This window comes from Streptopelia decaocto (genome assembly GCF_964273445.1).
Source record: "Streptopelia decaocto genome assembly, chromosome: 4".
Classification (NCBI taxonomy): domain Eukaryota; kingdom Metazoa; phylum Chordata; class Aves; order Columbiformes; family Columbidae; genus Streptopelia; species Streptopelia decaocto.
The window spans coordinates 39435477-39461278 of NC_138658.1; the positions used below are offsets into that span (position 1 = coordinate 39435477).

Sequence of the window (25802 nt, forward strand, 5' to 3'; positions counted from 1 at the left end):
ATCACAGCCAGGAGAACAAGTTTCCAAGTGATTGGCACAAATGTCTCTCTAAGCAGTGCTACTCCCAGATGAGCGTCTACATACCTTTTCTCAAGTGATCTTATTCTTCAGTGTGCAAAACTGTTTGGCAAGAATGGGTTATAGTGCCCAGATGAGATTCCTGTTAGGCAATTGCTATATACCAGACTGTTATAAATTTTGCTCTTATTTATCAGTCTGTGTCAGACTTACCACGTCCAACATTTTTCACAGTACCTGTCTACTTCTGGAACTTGTTTTCATCTGGCATGGCTATGGATCAGATGCTCAAATCTCTCTAGCAGAAAACCTGCCCATCCTTCCTCCAGGATTACTCAGGACCAATTAGGAGTAAAAGACTTTGAATCTGGGTGTCTGAAGGGAGAATGCTATCACATTGTTATAGATGAAAAGTGAAGACACAATGGAAGATAATCAAAAGACTGGGCAACTGTTGGAAATGGCAGTGGACTAGAACAGGTGACTAACTAGAAAAAGGTGCTACTTCTATCTTTGAGGAGGAGAAAGACGTGGATCCAGTAACTGCAGATCAACAAGCCTCAGCTCATTGCTTGGAAGCATGAAGCACGTCTTGTTGGGTGGTGCCTTGCCATCTGCAAATATAATATAGGGTGTTCATCACAGATTTACCAACTGCAAATCATGTTTAAACAGTCTGATTGCTTTTTATGATGATGGTGGTCCAGGGAAGGGTGATAGATGTAACTTGCCTTAACTTTTAGAAGTTTTAGTCCCTGTAACATTCTCACTGGTAGACAGAAGAAGCATGTGCTGCACAAAAAGACTCTTAGATGGGTTGGGTGAATGCACTCAAAGGGTATTTAATCAATAGCTTGATGTCTATTTGGCAGAATATCTTAGGTAAGTATTGAAGGCAATGTTAGTCAATATCTTCACCAATAACCTGAATGATGAGGTAGTGTATCCTCAGCAAATCTGTGGATGATACTAAAATGGAGAAAGTGGTTGACACATCAGTCACATCAGTTCAGAGAACCTCTACAACTGGGCAAAATAAATCTCATTAAGTTCTACAGGAGTGCTAAATTCTGCAGCTAGGTGAATAACCTCATGTACCAGTAAAAATGCTAATCGGCTAGCTGGTGTGCCATGAAGGACCTATAAAGGTCATAGTGGATACCACATGAACAGGAGGAAGTGGTGGTCTTTAATCACCAGAAAGACAGATTTGATTGGGCTATGCTAGGATAGAGTGAGCAGATAAAATTAAATTATGTTTTTTATGATGTTGGTGCTGCATATACCTGTAATTCCACATCCAGTTTTGGCATATGCAGTTCAAAAAGGACAATAAAGGCTGGAGTCAGTTCAGCAGACGACTAGCAAGACTGTTATGGGCCAAAAGTATGTGACCTTAGAGAAGAAGTTGAGGAATCTGAGCTTGTTTAGTTTGGTAAAGAAGCAGCTAAGTGGTGATCTATTATTAAGAGCTGCCCACAGCAGCTTGAATGGGAATTGCACAGATGGCAGAACTGAATTCCTCCTGGTACTGGCAGATGGTACAAGAGGAGGCAACAGCCCCAAGATGCTGCTTGGAAGATTCACTTTGGACTTTAGGAAAAGGTTATTCACAAGAAGGATATTGCAGCAGTGGATTAGCTTACCCAGAGGTGTAACCAGGGGAATTGTCCTTCTTGGAGTCTTTGACTTGGCTGGAAAAAGTGGCAGCTGACCTGGTACAGCCTTTGCAACGTTTCTGTGTCCAGCCAGCATTTCCAACCAACCTTCTGCAGATAAGAAACTTGAAGGGAAACTGGAAGAAAGAAAGATGATGTACCCGAACTCATGTGCTCACCATGTATTGTCTCTTCAGACCGATTTGGTTTTATGGTAGTATATATACAGGCAGCGAAAGTAAAAATAACTACTGCACTGGCAAAGGCTATTTTGTCAATTGCAGCAGAAAACAGTAACTGAATAATCATAGGTCGGTAAGTTTCCTTTATGTATTTGCTGCCAAGTTTAAGACTTAACCCAGACAGAAGCGTTTCAGTCATCAAAAGATTAAGCTGAGGTATTCCAGAAACATGTATGTTTAAGGCCTCAGGAAAAGAATAGAGGGCGTCCTTGCTAATTTTGCGTGGGAAGATGCTCCTGTCTTGCAGAAAAGGACATAAAGTGATGGAGCTGCTTTTCACAATGTTTGTTGCATAAATGTCCTTGCAGGTTTTTCTGTGCATATTGGGCACAAAGCTCTCTCCTGCTTAACAGAGAGAAAAAAGATGGAAAAAAATCTTCTTGAGCTGGCCTCATTATTGTTGCATGTCAAAACAGCCTTTTGACTCCTTTAGTTTTCACCAACAGAAATAGTCACTTGCAAGTTATTTTACTGGTCTAAGATCACAGACTACTATGATTTTGGCTATGTTGCATCCTCCCATATACCTGTATGCTGGTTTGACTGAAAATGAGTTAATTTTCTTCATGCAGTTAGAAACCTTTCTTTTTCATAGCTAGCACAGTCGTTATTTGGACTTAGATTGAGAAAAAGCAGATAACACCCCAGCACACAGTTAATGTTTTTAATTGCTCTGGTCTGAGAGCCAAGGACACTCTGAGCACTCTGCCCACAGGTGTGAGGCGTTGTGGAAGGGCAGCCTGAATGTGGCAGAGCTAGTCTGACATCCAGACTGATCCATAAGAGTATTCCATCCAGTTAGCATCAGCCTTCATATTTAAGGAGTTGGGGCCTTACAGTTTACCTCTCTCGAACGTCCCTGCTCCTGCTTTTTTGTTCTTTTTGTCAGAGCTGGGGAAGTTTGGTTTGGAAGGTTTCGTTGAGCTTTTTTGCTGTTTTGCAGAGGCCTTTGGGCCTTTCTGCCTTTTTCGTCTTTCTTCTCTCTTTGGGATCACCTGTTGAGACCGGGTGTTGCTTCCTGGGACTGGCTGCTCAGTGTGGATGGAGTTTGTGGGGAATTGCCTTGAGTATCTTTTATTTCTATTTTATATATATAATTACTAATAGTGTATTAGTATTTTGTTATTTTATTGAACTGTGTTTATCTCAATCCAAGTTTCTCCCTTCCCTTTTGATTCTCTCCCTTACTGGGCAGGAGGGAGGGAGTGAGTGGCTTTCGTGACTGTATTACTAGCTCAGGTTAAACCACAACCTGTGCTGAAGTAATAGGAGAGGCCAGCATATGTTTTCTACTACTGTAAGGAGGGTTTTTTTTAACTATTTTTATATGGTTCATGTTAGGAATAGCAGGACAGCTCAAATTACATACTTCTCAGTCAATTAAAGCTAAAAAGAAGCAGATTTAGTTCAGCTTGTTTATCGGGGCGTTTAACAAACTGTTGCTGTTGTAAATTATTTGATAATTTACAGGTCAGTGATACTGTAACAGAGGTTTTCAGTGTTTTGGGGTAGAAATTGGAGGTGCTACAGAGGTGCAGGGGGTAAGCTGTGTTACAGGCATGGGTTTGGAATGGACCTACCTGGCTGTCCAGAAGAGATGCTTAACAAAATACTTCCTTTTCTTTGTTTTGCTTCCTTTCATGGTCCACGCTGCAGTCAAACAACTGAACACCAGCTCAAGCTTTCACATAATCTTTTAAGTCTCTCTTAACACCTTCTCAATAGCCTTGGAGGAAGATTGTTTGTCACATAGCACATGTTGCCGGGAGGTTGCAGTGTGATAATGAAATATTCCCTGTATGTGTCCCAACAGGAGAGAAGAGTAGCGGTTCTGCTTTTTACTGCTAGGATTATTTTTTTTTTCCTGACAAAGGCAGAACCTTGATCTCAGATTTCTTTCTGGATGCCAAATTAAGTAACTGGGCACTCTGCTTGAGTAGATCTATAATTACTATGACCAGGTAATTGTCTCTGCTATTCTTTCAGGAAGACTTCTCTAGACTTTATATGAAGACAGAGAAGGCCTACGCAAAACATTTACAATGGAGAATTTGTTTACAGACTGTCGCTAGAAGAGGCATAATGCTTCCCTTTATCATCACTTGTCATAGCAGTGACAGCCTGTAAGCCTCCTGCCTGTTATTCTCTGCATTATTCTTTATTTGTCACTGCCTGTGCCAACTCTTGCCCTGTCAGGTGCCTGGCATGTATCAAACATATGATTCATGGGTTCATTTGATCAACACTGTGAAGAAGAGAATGATGTATTTTCTTTTAAATTACAAATTAGACATTTACTCCCCGTATCTAGTGACAGGGGCTTTGGCTTCTTTATATCCAAAGTGCACCATTTATAGCTCACTGTAGAATTTAAATACTGGCTTCTCTCTCATGCCTATCTCTGAAAGTGAAATTTATGTAACAGTACAGCATATAAATGAAACCATCCTACATCCCTGTTTTAGTGTCATGGCAAGCTAGCTTGAGCTGTTTCCTTTGGTAATAAATGGGAAGAACGCATTGTCCCCTGGACATTTAAAGGCCTTTTTATTACAGGTTGCTTTCTATTTTATTAATAAATACTACATTATAATTTCTTTCAGATAATTTCTTTAGTGTTATAATTTTACTCTGGCATTGATTGATACATGTTTACTTGGGCACTTGAGCTTACTCGCTTCTAAATGTGTATGGGGTTTGTGTGTGAGATTCTTCTTCTGGAGAATGTTAGCAACATGGTAATTGGGAACTGTGACAAAATGCGATTGTGCTCTAGGAAATAAAATATAAATTGGTTTTATCTTCTATGAAGGAAATTTATGAAGTTTTGTGAACTGCTCTGGACAGTTTATTTTGATACTTTTGGGAAAAGATAATGTTAAAAAAAAAATAAATAATCATGAACACCTACATCGTTTGTTAATCAAAATTATTCCTATACAGAGAATTCTGAAGTCTCATCTGGTCTGTTTTAAGCAACACTTCAGCTGTGAGATTCCCAAGTATTATCTTTGTCAGAGCATCTGTGTCTTCATGACGCCTGGCTCAAACATGGGTTCTTTTATTAAGTAACAAGCCTTTAGAGCCAGCTGCTGACTGCAGGTCCTGCAGAATTGCCAGTTTGCTTTCAAGAGTGTCACCTATGATAACACCAGTGTATTGAGGAATGAGGGAGTGGCTTTAATGAGTGGTTCAACATGAAAGATACATTTTTACTACTTCTATAAACAGTAGAAAATACTACATTTTTCTTGAAAGCTACTGCTGTTCTGCTGTCTCTGGCTGTTACTCTGTATTTGTTTATGCTTTTAAAGATTAGTAAGATTTGAAACAGTGCTAGAAGACGTTGCAGGGGTAAATACAAGACACCTTTCATATTGATTTAAGGTAAAAAAAATCATTACTTATGGACTGAAAAGTTGTGTGGGTTTTTTTTTTCTTTCCTCCACTTTAAGATATTTTTGTTATCATGACCATATTGGAGCTCGTCATTGAACTTAAGCAGATGTTTTTGTAGTTCCTGAGAATTTTTCCCAAATAAATTCCCAGAATCTCATCTTGGCCAAATCTCAAAACTGAAGATGTGGTAGGTATTGTTACTGGCACCTGTTTGACTGTGTTGTGACTTATTGTTAGGAACTTACTAACATGTAGCTGTTTTAACAAATCTGGATACCTTATGTATATGTACTAATCCATATACTTTGATTTGCATGGGTAACTAATCTTTCTATGTCAGTTTTCTACCTAAGCTGTATAAAATCAAAACTTATTAATTTTGTTTTCTTCCTGATTACTTCCATATACATCTAAATTATGTTCTATTTAGATTTCTGTGTGAACAAGCCAGCAAATTTTGTTTGTATACTTCTCTTTTTTTGCAAGTTGTTCTTCAAATGACAAGGAGAAAATGACAAAATTATTCAATCATAGGACTAATTGAATAGATTAAAACAATTTTGGGATATGTGATTCTGGCATCAAAAGATGTGCTTGATGTTTTAATGCAGTTCTTCACAAATCAGATGACATGCTGTCTGAAATGTGTGAAAAACTATCTGAGAGAGAGGGAGGAAGGTGGTATAGAGAACTCTTGTTTGTTCCGTAGAATTTCAGGTATTATTCTGTCCAAAATGACTAAAATATTTAAAATTTGATAGACCTCTTTTCATGAGTTTGCAAGGAACCTGAAACCATGAAAGAACAGTACAAACTACCATTGATTTCGTAGAGTTCAAGCTCAACTACAGCTGATGACAATCAAATTATATTATTCAGCTCTTTTGTTATTTAGTAATTGCTATAAGAACAGAAGAGAATGTATCATAATATGACAGTTTACATGATTTTTCCCTCAAGTATTTTCCTGAAAAGATAGGTACTCAGCTTTCAGAATTTGCTCACTGCAAGATGTGAAAGGAAAATGAAATTAAGTCCTTTGTATGAGACTGAATTTCACTGATTTTTTTTTTCTTCCCCCCCCGCCCCAAGACAAGTGATAACAATCAGAATGCATTGAAAGAGGGCATTTATATTAGTTCGTTCGAACATCAGTGGTGGCCATATTCAAACTGTCTATTGCAAGAGCCTTACTTCACCAGTTGTGACACCCAACTAGTGAAGATCCAGTTCAGGTGTGCCTTGAATTTTCTGTACAGGCAACAAGGAGCCTACTGACACCATGTACAGCTTAGGTTGTCCAAGTAAGGTTCCTGCTTCTCTCCATCAGATAGATTAAGTGCTTCCTTGGTATCTGCCTTTACATACAAAGAGGGAAACTGCCTAGAACCAGCTCACAGGGAATAGTAAAGCAGTATGTCTGATAGACAACCAGATTCAGAGCTGCATAGTAGGATCTTCTGATCAGCCAGTCTCATTAGTTAACCTACCTCCAAGAGGAGGCAGGTGAAGATGGAAGGTTTGCATGATAGCCAAAGTGTTAAGTGCTTGCTTGAATCTTCTTATCAGTTTGTCTGTACAGTGTGCAGCAATGTGGTCTTGCTCGTGGTGCTGGGTTCCTGTGCACTATTCAGTGCAAACAAATTTAGGACTTGTGGGTAGATGAGATCAGAGGGCAAAGTGTTAGATGACCTTCCATGGTGTCTGAGGACTAGCAGAAGCAATACCTAGCAGATGAGGTTTGATTTGCTATGGAAATAGCAAATATCCTCTCACTTTGCTTCATTTTTCGTGGCTATAAGATGATACAATTTACAACATAGAAAAAATCTAGATTGACAGCCCTAACAGACTTTCTTATATTACCTGCAAGGTCTTTGTATCTTTGTTTTTAAGGTCTATTTCCCTTCTTCTACATTCCTGTACTATGAGAATAGCCTTAATGGAGCTCATAAAAACAGGAAAACAGTTCAATAAATATATGCTTTAGACAGTCTTGCACATGGGCACAAACTGATCTAAGGCTTGATTTAAGATCAGTTCAGTCATGGTACTGAATTGTAGCTGGTACCTAAAATGAGCCAGTGGCACACAGCCCTTGTCCTGTGAATATGGTTGGTCACACAAAGATCATAATTCAAAGGCATAATATATCTTCTGTCCTTGTGAATGTTGGGGTATTGTGTTGGTTTTTATTGAGTTCGTAAATAGCAAAATGGGATGAAAAAAGGGATGCTGCTTTTCTTCTTGTTTCATATAATCATTTAGTCTGGAGAAGACCTTTAAAATTAGAGTCCAGCAGAAGATTAACTGTGTTTCAGAATTTAAATCTGTGTATTCTACAATCAATGACAGAGTAAAAGACAAAAATTGATGTTTATCTGTTTCTTTTTTTTTGGTCTCAGACTTGGCCTTTCTCACTTGATCTAATACTTCTCCTGGGTAGAACTATGAACACAAGCCACGCTTTTGTTTCAGCAGCTCTCCAAAGCATTCAGTTTCTTTCTTTGAAAACCCCCAGTCTGTTCTGAAATCCTTGCAAGCTGATGTTCCCAGGTCTCAGGCTGCTCTCTCTTCTGTGTCAATGTACATCAGAATTCCTCATTGCAGAGAAGCAACCTATGCAGTACTCTCCCACTAAATACGTATAACTACAAAGTAATGCTTGTACTCCTTCCTAATCTGAAGGTAGATTTGGAAGGTCTTGTGTGTTGATCAGCCAGGAAGGAAAGGAGCAGAGACAAGAAAGTACATGTGCAGGAGGCTCTATTTCAGTGGGGCTTGATCTTATTTTAACACAAGGTTCTGTACTCTGCACTGTGACGTGTTTGCTTATTGCCTTTAATCTTTGTCAGCCTTATGCATTCCAGGGTACTGCTAAATGGTATTTCTTTTGGGTAGTCCATAGCAAACTTCTTGCAATCTCTCATGATGCAAGGTCTGGATCAAGGGCTTTACTGACCACACAAGCCCAAAGAATGACGATACAAGAAGCAAGCATAACCTGGCAAACCCATATGGGTAAGGCTGAGCTTGCAACCCCTGGCATCACTAAATGTGGTTTATCACCAGTTTTAATTATTGGAGACTAAATTTTTCTCTCCCTCTTTCCCTGCCAAATGAAATTATCAGATTTTTCCAAAGTAAGGAGTCTGACAAGCTGAGGTGTTATGTCAAAGAGATTGGTATTTCTGTTATAGATGTATTTAGGAAGAGTAGGGTGTTTTTTGTTGTTGGGGTTTTTAAGATTCTTAGTGTATGTTTCTAGTCATAAAAAAATTTGCAAAGGTGCTGGTTTGGGATACAAATAGAGCCAGGTTATGCAGATAAGAGAATCTATAAACTGCTCTACTTTTGCAGCTTTATTTTATTAGGAAGTCAGCTGTCCATTTGCTTCACACTAGTATCCAACTATTAAGATCTTCCTTCATGTCTGTTTCCCTTCCCATTACAAAAACAATCTAATCATACTAACATTTTTTAAAAATTGCTTTCTATGCATAGTTCTTCATAATTAGTTGATATAGGAAACCCACTTGGCAAGGACAATGTTTATAAAATGGCGTGCCAGAATGTTTATCTGGCCTTGGGCTGCAGGAACCAGAGGATAGATGAGTATCCTGCAGTTGTTTTGGCCATGATTATATTGTGGATGGCAGGTTGCCAGTAGCAACTGCAGTAAAAGGTCCAGAGTATTAGTGTCTTCCTCTGTGTGATAAAACAGAGAACATTTGCACTTTCAGAACTGTCTCAGAGAGGATTTGTGGCAGATTTTGGAGGACTTGAAAGTGACAGGAAATGGAAGTAGATAAGCTGCTGGCAGGTTGTATGCCAACCTGTCCTTCTGTTGGCTCCTCCAGGCCTGGCACCACTGACGCTTTTTTTGCCCTTCTTTCTAGAACATTTAAAAGAGAAGCTGGAGGAATACATGGTCCGTTTTGCCAAAGTGAGGATTGTGCGTACCAAGAAACGAGAAGGGCTCATTCGGACCAGACTGCTAGGAGCTTCGCTGGCTAGAGGAGAAGTCTTGACATTTCTGGATTCCCATTGCGAAGTCAACGTGAATTGGCTGCCTCCCTTGCTTAGTAAGTGTGTGAGTGTTGACCAGTCATTAAAATTAGAGCTTACAGCATAGCTTAAGCAATCAAAGTCACGTCCCACAATAAGCAGGGCATACACTGTATAGAAGTGTTTTGAGCTGCCGTGTCTGAAGAGTCAGTATGAGAGAGAACTGGCGAAAATGCGAGCAGCTCCATTTTGTGGTTCTTGTGACTGAAGAACTGGTAGAATTTTGAAGTAGCACTTTGGCCTATTAGAGTTATGATTTATTTTATTATCACTACTACTCAAGTATACCACTAAATCTAGTATTATGCTATGTCCTTACTATACACCTGAAAACTTTTGTTATGCAGGTATTGTACTCCTTCCTAGTCCTCCACATTCCATTAAAACAGCTTTTGCTGTAAATGTGTCTAAGACCGACCTCAGAGTTAAATCCAGTAACAACTACATTCACAATAGGAAGCTCAGAAAGAATGATTTGCTATTGACTTCTTTGCTGGATTCCAGCTGCAGCTGGCAAAGATTCATTAGTCAAAGGAATGGAAAGAATCAATTGTTGTAGTCTAGGATTTGACTTCAGGAAACAACGTCCCCTTTTCTACAAATGTCCCCTTTTCTACCTGACTGCATGCAAAGTGTATGTGCTTTGCAAAACGAGTGCTTTTTTGCTAGCAAAACCAAAGAAAATTCTTAATTTACTATTGAAGAAATTTGTTTAAATATAATAGCGTGTTGTAAGTACGTGGAAGGATGGGGTTTCACCTATAAAAGCTTTGCACAGGCAGCCCTGACAAGTAGGCATTAAACACTCTGATGTATTCTACAGTCACCCTTCCTCTGCTTTCTGGTTTTGTCCCACTATACATAATACATTGCCACTACTGAAAAAGTCTCAAAGAGATTCTCACTCTTGTCCTCTGAAATCTTTTGCTAAGTTACTGCATATGAGATGTAACCCTTCTGTTTTGCTAACTCAGACATGGGGAAATTGCAAGTTGCAAAGCCAGTTCTTTTTCTTGCTTTCTTGTCTGAAAATAAAACAGATCTAGCTGGGTTTCACCTTTTAAAAACTGGAAAATAAATAGAATGGTTGCAAAGGATGCATAATTGTAGTTAAGTTGCATTTGGGTATTGAACCCTCAGCCTCAAGCCAGAAACTGGAAAGGTAAGAAAAAGCTTCATCAGGGACCAAGTCCCAGCTTTCCTTAGTCCTCGAGCAAATCAGATCTTTCTTGTTCTTCCTGTAGAAGAAATACGCTTAGCTAACCAGCCAGAGAACCTAGAGATTAACTTTGAGGAACACTGGAGCCCAGGATCAGTAAGCTTTCTTTTGAAAGAAAAAGTAGAGCGATACATGAAGAGGGACAAATACAGAGTGAATACACAGCTAATATATTTAAGGATGTCATGTGCCCTGTTTTCCAAAAGAGATAAGAGAACTTCTCATAAGCATTAGGTGGCACATACTTACTGTACTCAAATCAGATGACACCTAACTATTCATAATATATTTTTGCAAGTATTTATCTAAAAATCTGTCTTGCGATTCACTCAACACTGCATGTGACTGAATGTCATTCAAGGAAACCAAACCAGATGATATATTGGTTAGTTATTGCTTTGAGGCTGCCTTATTTTAGCTCTGATTGTATGTGCCATGTGTAGTGAAAAATCCCCAACAAGAGCCCAGTTCAGCCCTGCTCTGGAATGAAGACTGCCAGTCTTTGCTGAGAGGGGCAGTCCTTTCTGCCATTTCAAATCAGTTGTTTTGTTTTGGTTTGTGTTCAAAACGAGACCTTGCAAGCTGGGGGAGAACCAAGAGCAATTGCTTAAAGATGGTTCTCAAAGTTATGTAGGCATCTAACTTCAGTTTTCAGAAGTGACTGTCACTTTTTTAGACCAAAGGAGGACGGAGTTGTTTCAGTGCTTGTTAGGTATCTATATAGCTTTATGGAGCTGAGCCATAGTTGGTTTTAGTTACAGTACTTTGTTTTGTTCTCTTAAAAACAGGTGCAAAATTGTTTTTTCTTTCTTTTCTTTAAGCTTTATTTAGTTTATTTCTTTAGTTTAAATGGGTTTCTAAACTGAGATAAGCCACTCTCAGATCTCAGAGAGTTTTGCCTGATGTTCATTGAGCAGGCAGCTGTAGTCATGTAAAAATGTTGGCAAACACAGCTGTTTGTTATAATTCCTCAGTAGTATAAAGTCAGCAGAAGGAAAGATGTGACTCGAATCCCAGCTGCTGTAGATGTGAGTCTGGTGTAGCATGAAATCGCAGTTATTGCAGGTAAGAAACTGAGTGGCAAACCAGCTGAAAGGTGCAGGCACATCTTTCCTTCTGCTGACGTTGCTGTGGGAGTGGTAAGAGGGGAGATGGACAGTAGATCAGTAGTGCCATAGGCTACCAGAAATAGGTTTGTCTAAAGAGACCTTTTCCTGACCAAGACTTAAAACTGTATCATTAATAGATCATGTTTAGCAAGTTATCAAGACACCTGATAGCTATAGCTGTCCATCTGCACAACATTTGTATGATGCATTATTTGCCAGGGCAGAGACTGAGAGTACAAGTACTTATGACAACTCAGTTAACAAGAGATAACTTGCTGAGTGGCTCATATGTTGTCACCATTTGCAATCACATATTTAAGTAGGAGAATAAGAGTATTTGCAATGTAGCATTGTTACTTTAACCAGGCCAATTTGAAACAAGCACTTGAATTAAAGGAGTCCATCTTTATCAGAAAGAGAAAACCTCCATTTTTGAGATAGTGACTTATATTTAAAACTTCTATTTATTGTCACATGTGCACACTATGCTTGATAGTAAAAGTGCTGAATTCAAATATATATGGATATATTGCTTAAAATTGCTAAGGAGAAAGCTCTGAGCAGTATTCTCTCTTGATCCCTTGCTTTCCCTCAAATCTGCAAGATTTTTACATGTACAATTATACTTATCTGTCTGTTCTTCCTTTTATCTGCAGCATGTGTGCATTGAAATAGCACATGGAAATTTTCAGACCATAAGAATTTGTGAGAGGATGACGAGTAAAGGCAATAGAAAAGAAACTGTAAAGCATTTCAGCTGTGACTTTCAGACAGTTGCATTAGGAGCAGGTGGGACAAAGGCAGCAGCATGTTCGCATCTGTAAAGCTATGATGCTAGCACTCCTGTGAAATGTAAGCTAGACCTTCAGCCCTTTTTTCCATTTCTTACATTTGTATTGGGACTACATTTGAGCCTAAGTATGTATGCAAAATTAATTATTTAAGGCATATTGAAAGAAACACTGAGGCTGCAAGTTTAATTACTCTGCCTTTTGGTTTACACAACTACAAACACCCCGGTTTCTTCAAAAGTCAAGATCTTCCTGTCATTCCTCATCATCTCTGAAACATTCTTGGGGCTGAGAAGTAAGTTCTGCAGATACACAAGAACAGACAAGTAAGCATCATCTTATTTGCAAAAATCTAGCAGAGTTGTAGGAAGGAAGACTGGGAATGAGTTTGAGTATTGCTCAAATAATATTCTCTCTGGCTGTCTCTGCATGTGACTTGGAGATTTCCAGTCCTTCAGTCTATGTAAAGGCAGTGGCTTTTAAAGATCACGAGAAAGATGCTAATGTACTATGAGTCTACCTTTGACCTGCTCCATCCAGATCGATCCCATTTAGTTTCTCTTCTCCAATCAATTTCAAAGGGGAGGATCAGAGAGAGATTATTATAAGCTCTATAACTATTAGCAGGACCATCACAAGAAAAAGATTATGTAAAAATGACTTTACATAATGATTACAGATAACACTACACAGTACCAGTGAATGTAATTATATTTGGCAATAGCAACAGTAATGCAGCCATTATGTCTGAGATGAGTTTCCTAGAATTTTGTGGAGGCTGTGCTTTAAATTTACTTCACTATTAAAGGATAAGGATGTAAAAACCTGCTGAACTTCCAGACACAGTAGTTTCTTACTAGCAGTCAGTATTGTTCCCCCATTTTGATGGTCTCTAAGCAACAACTGAGAATAATATGAAAACTACAGATGTTTTGCTAACATAATCTTTTTCCTTAATTTCAGTCCTTCAGAAGCAAGGAAGCAGAATCTGTATTATTAATCACTACACCAGTATTACCAGCTTTCCTATCTAAGTGTTCATTCCACACTCAGCCCTCTCATTTTTTTTAGGGTATTATCAAGCACCAGTGAAATATAATCCTTAAAAACAAAACACAACTTTTCCATATAGGCTCTACAATATACTGAATTTTGTAAAGAATCTAGACTAACCTTTGGAGAAAAAGTGTAATTATACTTGGAATTTTGTGATTTTGTTTTGTTTTTCAAGGGTTCATACATAGTTTTTCAGTCCTTTCATGCCGACACAGGTCATTTAAAACCATTAATCTTTTGCCTAATTCTTGCAGCTGGAGGTTTGTTTGTTTGTTTTGGGTTTTTTTTGTGAGGAGCTCTATGGGATTAAGCAGTAGGATTCACCAAGAAAGACTTGGGGACACCCTGCTCATATATTAGAGACAGGAACTTGATTTAGCGTCACAGTTCTAAATGAAAAACAAAACAAGAAAAAAAAAAAAAATCCAAACACAAAAAAACAACAATTTGTTTCTTTAGAAAACAGGTGAGCAAGAATAACACTGTGGGGCCTTTTTTATATCTCAAAGATTGGTACAAGAAAGCACACAAGCCCTGTTTTGTTCCTCATGTCGGAGTTTGCCTGTAATTTGTAGCATTTGATCTCAAAACTGCTGCACGCTAGAGCTGCAGGAGCAGGGGCTGGATGGTTGCAGGGGCTGAGATTCACATTTGGAAACACAAATCTCTCGCAGTAGCTTGCCATACGCACTCCCCACAGCTAAAGGAGTATTTTTACATTTTGCTTGCTGGCTTGTTCTGTAGCTGACAGATTGGGGACAGAGAGGCAAAGTGACAAAGACATAGATGACTGGACTCCTATGGGTCTCACAGGGATATGCCTCCCTTTAAAGAACTGTAAATGCTTCTAATCATTGCCCAACTGCATTAAGTCTACTTTCGATAAAGGTTTGATACAGATTTGAAAAATGAAATTATTTGGGGGCCATAGGGAACAAGGCGAGCAATCTTCAAACATCAGAAAACCTGAGGGATTTGCTTTGCAGTAATATGATAGATGGCTTGACTAGACATGCCGTTTCCTATTTTCTGCTTTCATTTTTCAGACCAGATTGCACTAAACCACAAAACCATCGTGTGTCCTATGATCGATGTCATTGACCACAATCACTTTGGCTACGAGGCACAGGCGGGGGATGCCATGCGAGGAGCTTTTGACTGGGAAATGTACTACAAAAGAATACCAATTCCTCCAGAGCTCCAGAGGGCTGATCCCAGCGACCCCTTTGAGTAAGTAGCAATGAAGGGGGAAGAGTGGGAACATAAAGCAGAACAAGCAAAGAAGGTAACTGTGGCAGAAGAATCCAAGCCCAGAAATTTCCATGTGGGGCACTTCATACTAATGAGAGGTAGTAAAATAAGCTTCTGTACAGGATTATAAAACTTCCAAACTAGCAAAAACATCAGGGCAACAAGTTACAGAATTCACAAGCTATGCCTGAAAAAACAAACGTGCCCCATCATTTCTGTCTTAGTGGTTGTGCATAAAGAAATAGACACATACTTATAGTTAAGAGAAAGTATTGGCATTGGACAAGGACTGAATGTGACTGGAGTTATGCTGTTTGTTCCACCGAACACTTCCTGAACAGACTTTAATGTGGTTTTTTTTCTGGAGCTTGATTCAATACATGCATCAATAGCTGAGTCCACATTCTGCCAGCCAATGCTTTGTTTATGACTGGTGATATTACTACTGTATATGTATTGCTGTAGCTTAAATACAGGGCTGTCAAACCTGAACAGTGCCAAGCCGATTTGTAAATAATTTTCAATACACGAGCATCCTATCCCAGTTTTATATAGGCCAACTCAATCACAGGAATTATCTACTCTTCAGAAAGGAAAATACTTGTTTTCTTTAATTTTAATTATTCTCATGTAAGGATCGGCTGGGGTTAATCCTCAGCAGCAGAGAGATGACAGGCAGGCAGACAGGGTTCAAGGTGGTGAAGACTGCAGATCTCTCAGGCAGTGTGTGTCCCAGCAGGGCTGGTAGTGCGACTGATGCTTCAGGTAGCCCTGGCTGCAGATTTTGGCAGTTTAAAAACTCAGCATTTTCCCCTCCCCAAAACAAAACCTGGAAATAATAGCAACAGAAAACCCGTCTCTCTGGCCCAGACTCTGCACTATTTTGAAGTAACAGATCTGATTCACCTTTAAATCCAGGGAATGACCAGCTCTGCACAGGCAGAAGTGGGTAATTGCAGCATTCATTGGGCTTATTTTCATTACTCTGATTGTTCCTTTTTACTTATCTCCATCTAGGCCCATCAGTCTTTACCTTGCTTTGGTGTAAGTGCTGATGAAGTACTTTCCATCAGCTGCCAGTGTGACCACTTCACAACATAGATGCAGCTAATGCAATCACAGCACTGTGGAGCTGCTAGAGCCTCCGTTGCTCTTCCACAAGTCTTTCTGGTTCTCTGAGCAGATGTGATTTCTTGCCAGTTACTGGAAGTCACCTAGCACATTGTATAACTTGGTTCAGCATTCAAAGTTGGTGTAAGTAAAATTTATGTTATGAGTGTAGCTCAGGGTTGCTTATCAGCCATTGCACGTGTTTGTAGTTTGCATCTCAAAGACAAGAGAGGCCTGAGGAGCGGGTAGGTGTAGGAAACTTTCTAGAACAGATGAGACTTTGTGCAGTAGAGGACAGATGTGGCAGTTTTGCATGAACTGTTGTTATGATCAGCATGGCAGCAGCTGGTACCCACCTTGCCCTGCCTGCATTTGTAGGGCACACAGATAAATGGATTTGCAAGGAACAACATCTGGGACAACGTGACCTATAAATCTCTTGTAATTTGAGTTGTTTCCTCAGAAAGGTGGAAAGGTTTCCCAGTTCTTACACAAATTGGTGAGAGTATTCCTTTGTTTCCCCCATCACGGGATCCACATCAGAGCAATGCAGGTGGAAAAGCAGCATTGTCCATGGGACCACCATGTCTGTGCCCAGACACAGCAGCAGGATTGAAGGCTGGCTGAGCCAGGACAGTATCTTTGCTCAAAAGTATCTTCTGCCTAGAATGGAGAGAGTGTACAAGTATTTTATATGATCAGTATGATTTAGCTTAGGTGAGGAATTATTTTCTATTTCAAAGTCAGTACTGCTTTTCTCCTAGGGCCTTCTGTGTTGACACCTTGAGCTTGCAGTACGTTGCTTACATCAAGTATGGTAAAGGTTACAAACCATTTTAGATATCAGTAACTTAATGGACCAAGACAGCTTCTGTAGAATTAAAGAGACAGAACAGTTTTCCGTTAGATGCAAATACACTAAAACTAGAAATTACTTCAGCCAGTACCAAAATTATTATGTTATTATTTAGTAGGAAGTCAGGTTGGATTGTTTGGGATGGTTTTTTTTAGGTTAAATATTTTGCTATTGGTATCTTAATAGCTTTATTTCTTGCCAACAGCATCAGATCTGAGCTGATCTTAAATGAACTGGAAAATTGCCAGCGTTTTTAGCAAAACACCAGCAAATAATGGGTACGTGATCCAAAAATTGAACTGATGAGTTTTTTCCCCCTCACTTAAAATGCCAGCTCAGTATGTGTGTTAAGCAGAAAAGGTCACATCAGCTTAGGAAGTAATGTACAGAAAAACAGATCAAATGACAGAAAGTCTAAGAGCAGTCATTGTATTATCTGAATGATACATTTGCTTTCCATCTGCACATGATCAAAATACTGCTGCAGCAGACATCAGCAGGGTGTTTGCGTTTACACAACAAACTGAAGTGTTGTCAGGTAAGCTTTTGGTGTGACAGTAGCACAGAGCTTACTGATCTCCAGTGCCAGCTGAGCTAGTGGTTTTTTGAATTGATTTTCTCCCTTCTTTTTTTTTTTTTTTTTTTGAACCATAGTGTTTGACAGGCACTCTCCTGTTGGACACCATGTATCTGGATGCAGTCTTTCAGTTCAAAACCCTTCTTGTGAAGAGTCTGAACATTCTCATCTATTTGCGCTGTGAGTGTGGGCATGGTTTATTGTTCACACAGCTGCAGTGCTGCTCAGGCAACATCTCCACCCTTGGCTGTGACTGAGCTTGGAGCTTCACTCCATACCTCAGCTCTTGCTGATGTACACCCATACCCATTCTCAGGCCTTCTGCAGTTGTTCACGAGTAGCTTTACGCCAAGATTTGACTTGAAGTTTATGACTTTAGGACTGAACGTATAACACTCTCAGTGTCACGTTCAGGTATAGATGATATACAAGCACCAACCTGGGAGTCATATGACAAATTTATAACTGCTTTTGGATCAGACTGCATTGATCTACAAAATTTATCATTTTCTTTCATATGTAGTTTGTCACTCACCACACCAAGTTTCTCATATGTTTTACTGAACCAAACTATAGCCATATAAAATGTATTTTCAAAGTTCCTATGTGAATTATTAGATGTTGCTCTGTGCTCATTGTAGTGTTTAAGAAATTTGAACAACTATTCCATAAATGGATTTCAGGTAACCTTTAAGAATAGCTATTTTTCTGAAATATCTATGTTGCTTTTTCTCAAGATACATTGAATCCTTAAAGGCATGGAAATTGGACTTCACCCCTAGTAATATTGCCTTCCCATCCAGAGACTAAATCTCTGAACTCTGTGTTGATTTCCCTTTTTCATGTGCCACAAAAGCAACAGAAATTTTATGTCACATTCAACTGATCTGTCACACTTGCAGCTCACCATAGTTGGCTGTAGTGATTTTACTCTTCTGATTCATGTACAACTACTCCAACATATTTTGAGTGGGGCTTCATGCTATTTTTCTTTGATGCATTCAGAGTTGTGTAGATGATACAGAGCAGATTGGTGTTCTGATGTATTGTGGGACATTGTCAGACAATCATGAAATCATCATCATGTCATGATGATGCTCACTGCCTTGATCACAGAGTCAGTGATCATTCAGCAGAATTTGAGATAACTTGGGAAATTTTCTTCTAGCCTATAAGCAAGGAGGATGAGAGATGTTTACCTGCTTTGTGGCAAGGATGACCTTGGCTAGCTTATTATCTCTCCCTGGTTTGTTTCTCTGTCATGGCAGAGTTTTGGGAGCATGCCCTGATGGGACATACAGGTTTGGGATATAAAGAGCTTGCTCTTGTGTGGCTGTTTCTTTCTGTGGTACAAGTACTCTACTCTCTGGAGGAGTTTGCCTAACCCAAGCAATTGCCACTTAAACTAATAGGGTAACCTTGTTACTATAATGGACTGTGATATACAGCGTGTCAGTTTATATGATTTAATGACCTGTCTGGGCTAAAAGCTCTGTGGAAGTTTAAAGCAGAGGTTTGATATGCTCAAGCCTGCTAAGAATGGCTGTTTTTTGTTTCCTGACAGTGCTTACATTACATCAATTCATGTTATCACATGCCTGATCTGAAAACAGGCATCAGCATCCATTCAAGCCAGCAGCAACGTATCTTTAACCAGACAAGAAGACATCAACAATTCAACTCAAAAAAACTATTTAGAAAAGCCAAAAACTAATTGAGAGGGTTAATATAGCACAGATCAATTAGGGTAGGAAAGGGCTGCACAGCTCCTCAGAGAAGTTTTATGGTGGTGTAACTTCATGATACAGGAGGGAGGGAAAGGTGTGTCTGAAACCTGACAGCATTGCTATTGGGTTACAACTCTAGATGGAAATCCTAACCGATGAGAGGAGTCTTGTGCCTCTTACTGGATGCCACAATTTCTAGCACCTATCTGAGAAAGTTAGTCGGTTTTTGGTATATGACGAATCCTAATTCTCCAAGACTTCCTTTGTATTATATAACAGACCTGTCATCTCCAGACATCTCTGAAGGGAGATGAAGCTGAAGAATCATGTAATTCCAGCAAAGGACCAGAACAATACTTTGGCAAATACTGTAATAGACAAGGAAGTAGAAGCAACTTTGTAACATCTGGTCACAGGATCACAGAATGTTAGGGATTGGAAGGGACCTCAAAAGATCATCTAGTCGAGGCATTTTAGTTCTTATACTCAGCTTTCTATTTATAAAATAGAAATAGAATCACTCCACCATCACAAGGCTACTTTGGGTGTGAGTCTGGTGAAGGTCAGGATTATATTAAGATTGAGGTCTCACAGTAAAACAGGCCACTTGTGACTTATGAATGTACTTTTTGGTAGAATTTTGGACATGCTCAAGGGATTAAATTAGGTGATCAGTACATTTCTCTCTTCCCTTGCATCACAGAATCTCAAAATTGGATGTAATATATGACCTTGATGTAGCCAATTGTGTGCTAGATTGGAAGATTACGTGGCACTTTCTATTGATTTGCATATCTAGAATCATATTATTATTATTATTATGCAAACTGTTATTAGCATGCTCTTATTTGAATCTGACATACTCTCAGAAATACTCGCTTTTTCTGCAGCTCCTTACTTTTAGTATTTATACAGCCTTTTTACAACACGTTGGTGCAAAGAAAGTCTTTGCTAAGACTGCATTTCAAATCTGACAAGTACTTTTACAATTTTATGATCATTTTCTGAAGTTTAGAAAGTGCTTTGGACAATGACTTCTGTTCTATAGCTGCCAGTGCTTTATAGTGTGTGTCTTTTATGGCTCATTTCTGCCTATAAACATATTCATAAAACCTCTCACAACCAGAAACAATTGTCTATTTTTTTTGAAGCCTGACTATAATCTACTGTTTTGAACCATGCTACAGGAATGTTTGATGCAAAGGCATTATTCTACAGAGAAGCACTCTCCAACCAGTGTGAGTTTGTGTAATTTAAGGTCTTGATGTATTGTTTTGACAAGCTATGGTCTGTAGAAGACTGTTAGTGGAGATAACAATAGTGGAGATTACAGTAGCTTTTACAAACTGCCATCCACCCATGGCCCCACAAAAATCTCAGATTTTTTTTCAATGAAAAATGCTGACACTAATGTTTCTAGAGCTGTTAGCCTGGTACTCCACACAGGTATTAACTTCAGAGCTGGACAGGCTATATGGTGGGATAGATTTCTATAGAGTACGTCACCAAAACTATCAGTAATTAGAAAACTAAGTAGTTTCTGGACATTAATATTTCTTCACATAAAAAATAAATGAAATGCTGGCTGAGAAGAAGGCAGAGATATGTTGTTCATTGCATACAAGTGGGCTATTTAACACTATCAACATGCTATTGATACAGATGACTTAGCTTTCAAAATTATAAAATAATATCTGAACGATTTTCCATGAAGAAAACAAAATCACCCTTTAAAAATAATTATTTCTATTTTCAATTCTATATCTTCAAGCCATTTTCTCTAGAACTTTCTTGCAGAATTTGGTGACACCTATTGGTACTGAGAAACAGAAAACCTTCTCTTACATTTTATAGTGTTTACCAGCATAAAGTTGGGAGTGACCTGTGCATCTTCTTCCATTTCTGTTTGTTGTTGTATTTTTTTTTTTTTTAAGAATGACCTATGGCTATCTAAAGCCCTTATCTGTGCTACAGTTGCTTCCAACAGAAGAGAAAGAGACAAAGAACACTAAAACCAATGACTAATTTTGTCAGACCCCTCAGTGTGCCAAGCAGCTTCCAAATCTGTACGTTGATACAAGTTCCGTAAGTGCTTATTGGCTCAAGGGTAATAGTACCCTTCAGCATCTGTTCAGTATGTGCACTTGGGGTTGGGGAAGGTGTGCAGGTCATTTCCGACATACTCTGCAGGGTCTGCCAGATACTCCACAGTATCATGATGCTTCTCTTCCTTTCCCCTGCGATGCCTGTGGTACTTTTTGCAGAACCAGCAGACAGCTCCACATAGCACAGAAGCATCTTTACCTGCCGATACATACCACCTGATTTATTTGTCTATATTCTGACTATCCAGCTATCTTGGCATTGGACCCTGTTTGCCAAGAGGTGAAGAGATTTTTCTGACTTCCACTCTGAAAAAATTAAGCTGCCAATGCAGTATGTGCTCAAGGCATGAAAAGAAGAGGCCAGGAAGAAACTTATGTATAGCCAGTGTTTCAGGACTATCCTTATTTGTAATATCTAACCAGAAACTTTCTTGCCACAGCTTGAACATCTTTATATTTTTTCATGGACACTGTGCACTTAAAGGAGACCTTTTAAGTACCTGGGGACTTATGTCAGAATAGTTCACTGCTTTTAAAAAAATTATCTTATTTTTTTTCCATCTCTCTTAGTAAGTCATGTTTTCTAGATCTCTGATTATTATCTTTGCTCTCCTCTGGATTTTTCCACACTGAGAGCAGACACTGAACCACCCAAAGCCTTTTCATTGCCTAGTAGGAGAAGCAGGTGACTTTGCCTGTCTTGGAGTCTATGTTCCTGTTTATATTTCCTTGATATTGTTGATTCATGCCAGGCTTGTGTTCTGGTGTAACCTTCATACAATTTTCCGCAGAACTGGTGTCTAGTCAAGTGTTCATCATCCTCCTCTTGTAATTCAGATTTTACCTTTTTGAAGGCAAGGCATTTATCTTCATATCTATTTAAAGTGCCATGCCCAAAGAGGTGATGCATCTTCATTATCCAGAGTTCAGTGTGATACTTCATACTTTAATATTTTGAATTTCATCTTTTTTGCCTTTGTTTACTTCACTTCTCAAATTTTCCAATATTTTGAATTCTGATTTACTCTCCAATTAGTTTACAGCCTATTGCAATCTTATTTGGACTCTATTTGTCGTTAGTGCAAATGGCACACTCTCTTCTAAATCCTGATTTTAAGAATGTCTGTTCAACTCGTGCCAGAAATCAAAATACGCAATTTTTCTGGCTTTCCAGCACTACATCCAGTGGTTCCTGCATTTTCCCAGCCAAAAATGCAGCATGTACCACTTCTGTGGCCCTGGAAAATGTGTGTTGGATTTGGAAGCCATGCTTCCTGCCAAGCAAGCCTTTATACAATGGTCTTCCTCCTCACGCTTTAGATGGCACCAGATTTACAGCACAATGGCAGGTGCCTTTCCAGATCTGAGATCAATATCTAGGACCTCATGGGCCACATGTTCCAAACTGATACAGTTATGCACAAAGCCCTGTTTAAAGCTCCATGAAGTAGGGTTGCTGAATTGCACCGTGCAGGTTTTTAATGCAACACTGAACTGAATCAGATGCCAGACAATGTTTGCAGATACTTTCTCAGTACAATTACCATCTTGATGCTGGGTTATAGGTGGTTGCTATCAGAACTTTTGGCATCTCTCTGACAATCATTGTGTCTTGTCCACATTTCTGTACTTGTGAGCCCTGGCAGTTATCTATGGATCAGAGCTTTTATCAGAGACTCAAGTGAGAAAAAGACAGTTAATACAAATTCTGTTTAAAATAGTAGGAGAGTTCAGTATACATATTGATATGATGAGGACCTTGGAAATAAGATCACATTTGAATTAACCCCAGACACACTAGCATCTGTTTTCTTTTTATGTAAGTAACCAAAATATGGTTATTCTAGCTGGAAGATAAGTTTTTCATGAGGCAAAGGCAAGTGCCTCCAGCAGCCTGTGAGGTGAAAATTATGATAAACGCTCAGAATTTTGCTGTGTTATTTTATTTATAAAACACTGTCCATATCTTTTGAGAGACCAGGAACAAATGAGACTCAAAACGGTTGGCATTTGTTTTCCATAATCTGCCAAGACAGTGTCCTGCGTTAGGGAACAGGATTTGTAAATTAGCTTTGCTAATTTCTAAAGATGCATATTTCCTTCGTGGGAAAACAGCATATAACTATCTCTTCAAGTGAATTATTTGGAAAATCAACCCCTTTGATGTCTTCTGTTGTTAAGCTGGTGTGTCAGGGTTATTTCAGTGCTGGAGAGGCACTGCAGGCATTAAATTACACGAGTCCATTTGCCCCCTACGGAGAATGAGGTGCCTGCAAGGAGAGAGGAGACTCACTCCATGTGATCTCCTGGTTCTCCAGCAGAAGGTTTAGCTGATTCTGCAGAACTTCCCTGGCTTTTTTTGTGCTAGGGCAAATAACCATCCTGTTTTCCCGTGAGTACAAATGACCTGTGGATGTGCAGCACATTAGAGGTGGAAGGGATGGTGCTAAGGCAGGAGCACAGTGAGAGAACAGTAACAACATTTTTCCCTTTTGAAGCATTGCAAACGTGCAAAGGACTTCTTGGAGTACCCAAGGAAAAGGTAAACAGCAGGGAAGGCAGTAGTTTGGAGCAGTGTTTTCAGACTGCTGTCTGGGGACCTCAGGGTAGTGGTTTTGAAGAGACTCTGAGAAAGCACCAAAGGAAAATCAAACCCCCGAAGTTGTCAGCCCACTGGAAATGTTTCAGGTCCCCAGTTGGCTGCTTTGCAGTAGGTTTTAATGCCTAGCCCATTTGGCGCTGATCTTTTTTGACAGAATGACAGTTTAAACAGCAAAACTGTTCAAAGCACAATCTTTGTTTGCTCCTGACCTGTTCAAAGGGCATTCAGGAAAGAAGAGACTTTTGTTATAGGTTGCCTGTCTCCACAGTTGTAGTTACAATATATATAATTAGCTGCTATTGCTTAATCGTATGGGTCCTATTATTTCAGGGGTGTTCTCATTTGACCTTAAATCAAGCAGCACAAAATAAAGAAATTTTTCTAAATTTCCAAATATATTTCCTTATTTTTTACACTTTATTTTATACTACTGTAATTGTTTGCATTTCCATTTCTGCTAAATAGGAATATTATTATTATTCTATAAGAGACATATTAAGAGACATGATTACAATTTTTGTAAATCACAAGGTATTATCACTATTGCAACCAATTTCCAGTATGAGTTCCTATAATGATAATTTAATAGAATCATAAATGTTTAACAACAAAACAGAGTATTGTGACTGTCTCAATGGAACTGGTAATAATTTAAGAACATTCATATATCTACTGGAAGGTAATAACATGCTGATAATTTATGTAGGCATGAAAGGACTCAAAACTTTTCAAAATGTGGGTATTGGGATGACTGAGACTACATTTTTATATATACTCTTTTTGTTAAGTGGTATAACAAAATAATGATCAAGCTTTTAAAAAATATTTGATAACACATGGTCAGGTATTAGAAAATTATGTCTTTTGATCACCTTCTGCGTTCTTACTTTAATTAATAGTTTTTTTGATATGAAAGTTTCCTAAGCTCTGCTGGCACAGCTGACCGTAGGCTTTAAGAATGTCTGTGGCAAGGAAGGCTGATAGATGGGCCTTAACTGCAGACAGATTTCATCTGTCTCATCTAATGCTTATTAAGAAATCTAACCTCAGTTAAATTGTATTATACAAACCTTCAATAGTACCAGGGACTGCCAAATAGCGGCTTTCTGCAGTAATTACTGGACTTACATCTCCACCTACTGGCTGATGAGCAAAGTCCCATTCGAATGCTAGTTTAAATGAAATCCAAGTGGTTTGCTTGTAAAAGCTTTTCTGATGATAGTAAAAATCATTTACAGCCACGATTTTCAGGGTATGTTTGTTCAAAGCTTTTTTCCCACATGTATAATGAAGCCACTGACGTCAAACTCGTTGAGCTATGCATAGCAGTCTAGACCTTAATAAAGAAAATAAGACAAGATTTTTAAATCAGAAAAAGATGTATTTAACCCCCCCCTACAGATCCTTTCAGTGGGGATGCATAAGCACATCCAAGAGCCAAGTACACAGTAGACCTGTAGAAGATTATTCATATGTAACTCAATAAGGCTTAATAGCATAACACGAATGATGTCACTAGAGAAATTGTTTCTTTAGAAAGAAACAGAAAAATCTGTTGTAGCAAAGAACTTGGACAGCTGACCATAGGGTGATTATCAGTGCTGCCAGGAGGAAAAAAACAACAACAAAAAACACAGTTTTATTTTGCTGTAGCAAAACCCTTCGTGGTTATGGAATATTTCAGAATCTTAGCTGTCCCCTACTCCTTTTCCTCACAAGTCAGGATATAATATCTTCTCAGCCTCAGATGGAATCTTTCATGATTCTGTTGTCTTTTTACACCTTTCCCTCATTTCCTGAGAGAGAACAGGAAAACACAGAATAAATAGACACAAAATTACAGCACTGGGTGCTCTTTTATACTTGAATTTTCTCCAGAGACGTTGCTTTCTCATTCTTTTTGATGGGTCATTCATCTATTGGAGTGGATGTCACATCCTCTCTACCTGTACCTTAAAATCTTTTGACTGGCATTTCTACTGAATCTCCTTCATTTCTGCTTAATTAGCAAGTT

The 25802-nt window shown here is 38.9% G+C and overlaps 1 protein-coding gene across 1 annotated transcript in view; it reads left to right on the forward strand.

Moving 5' to 3' along the window:
- The window catches only part of GALNTL6 (polypeptide N-acetylgalactosaminyltransferase like 6), a gene marked incomplete at both ends in the record, with an annotated part of 443878 nt that overhangs the window by 354945 nt on the left and 63131 nt on the right, over window positions 1-25802 (forward strand). Inside the window, 2 exons of the mRNA XM_082050804.1 lie at window positions 9217-9402; window positions 14607-14790. Of these exons, the coding sequence (XP_081906930.1) occupies window positions 9217-9402; window positions 14607-14790 (370 nt within the window). The remainder of the gene's footprint in view (window positions 1-9216; window positions 9403-14606; window positions 14791-25802) is intronic.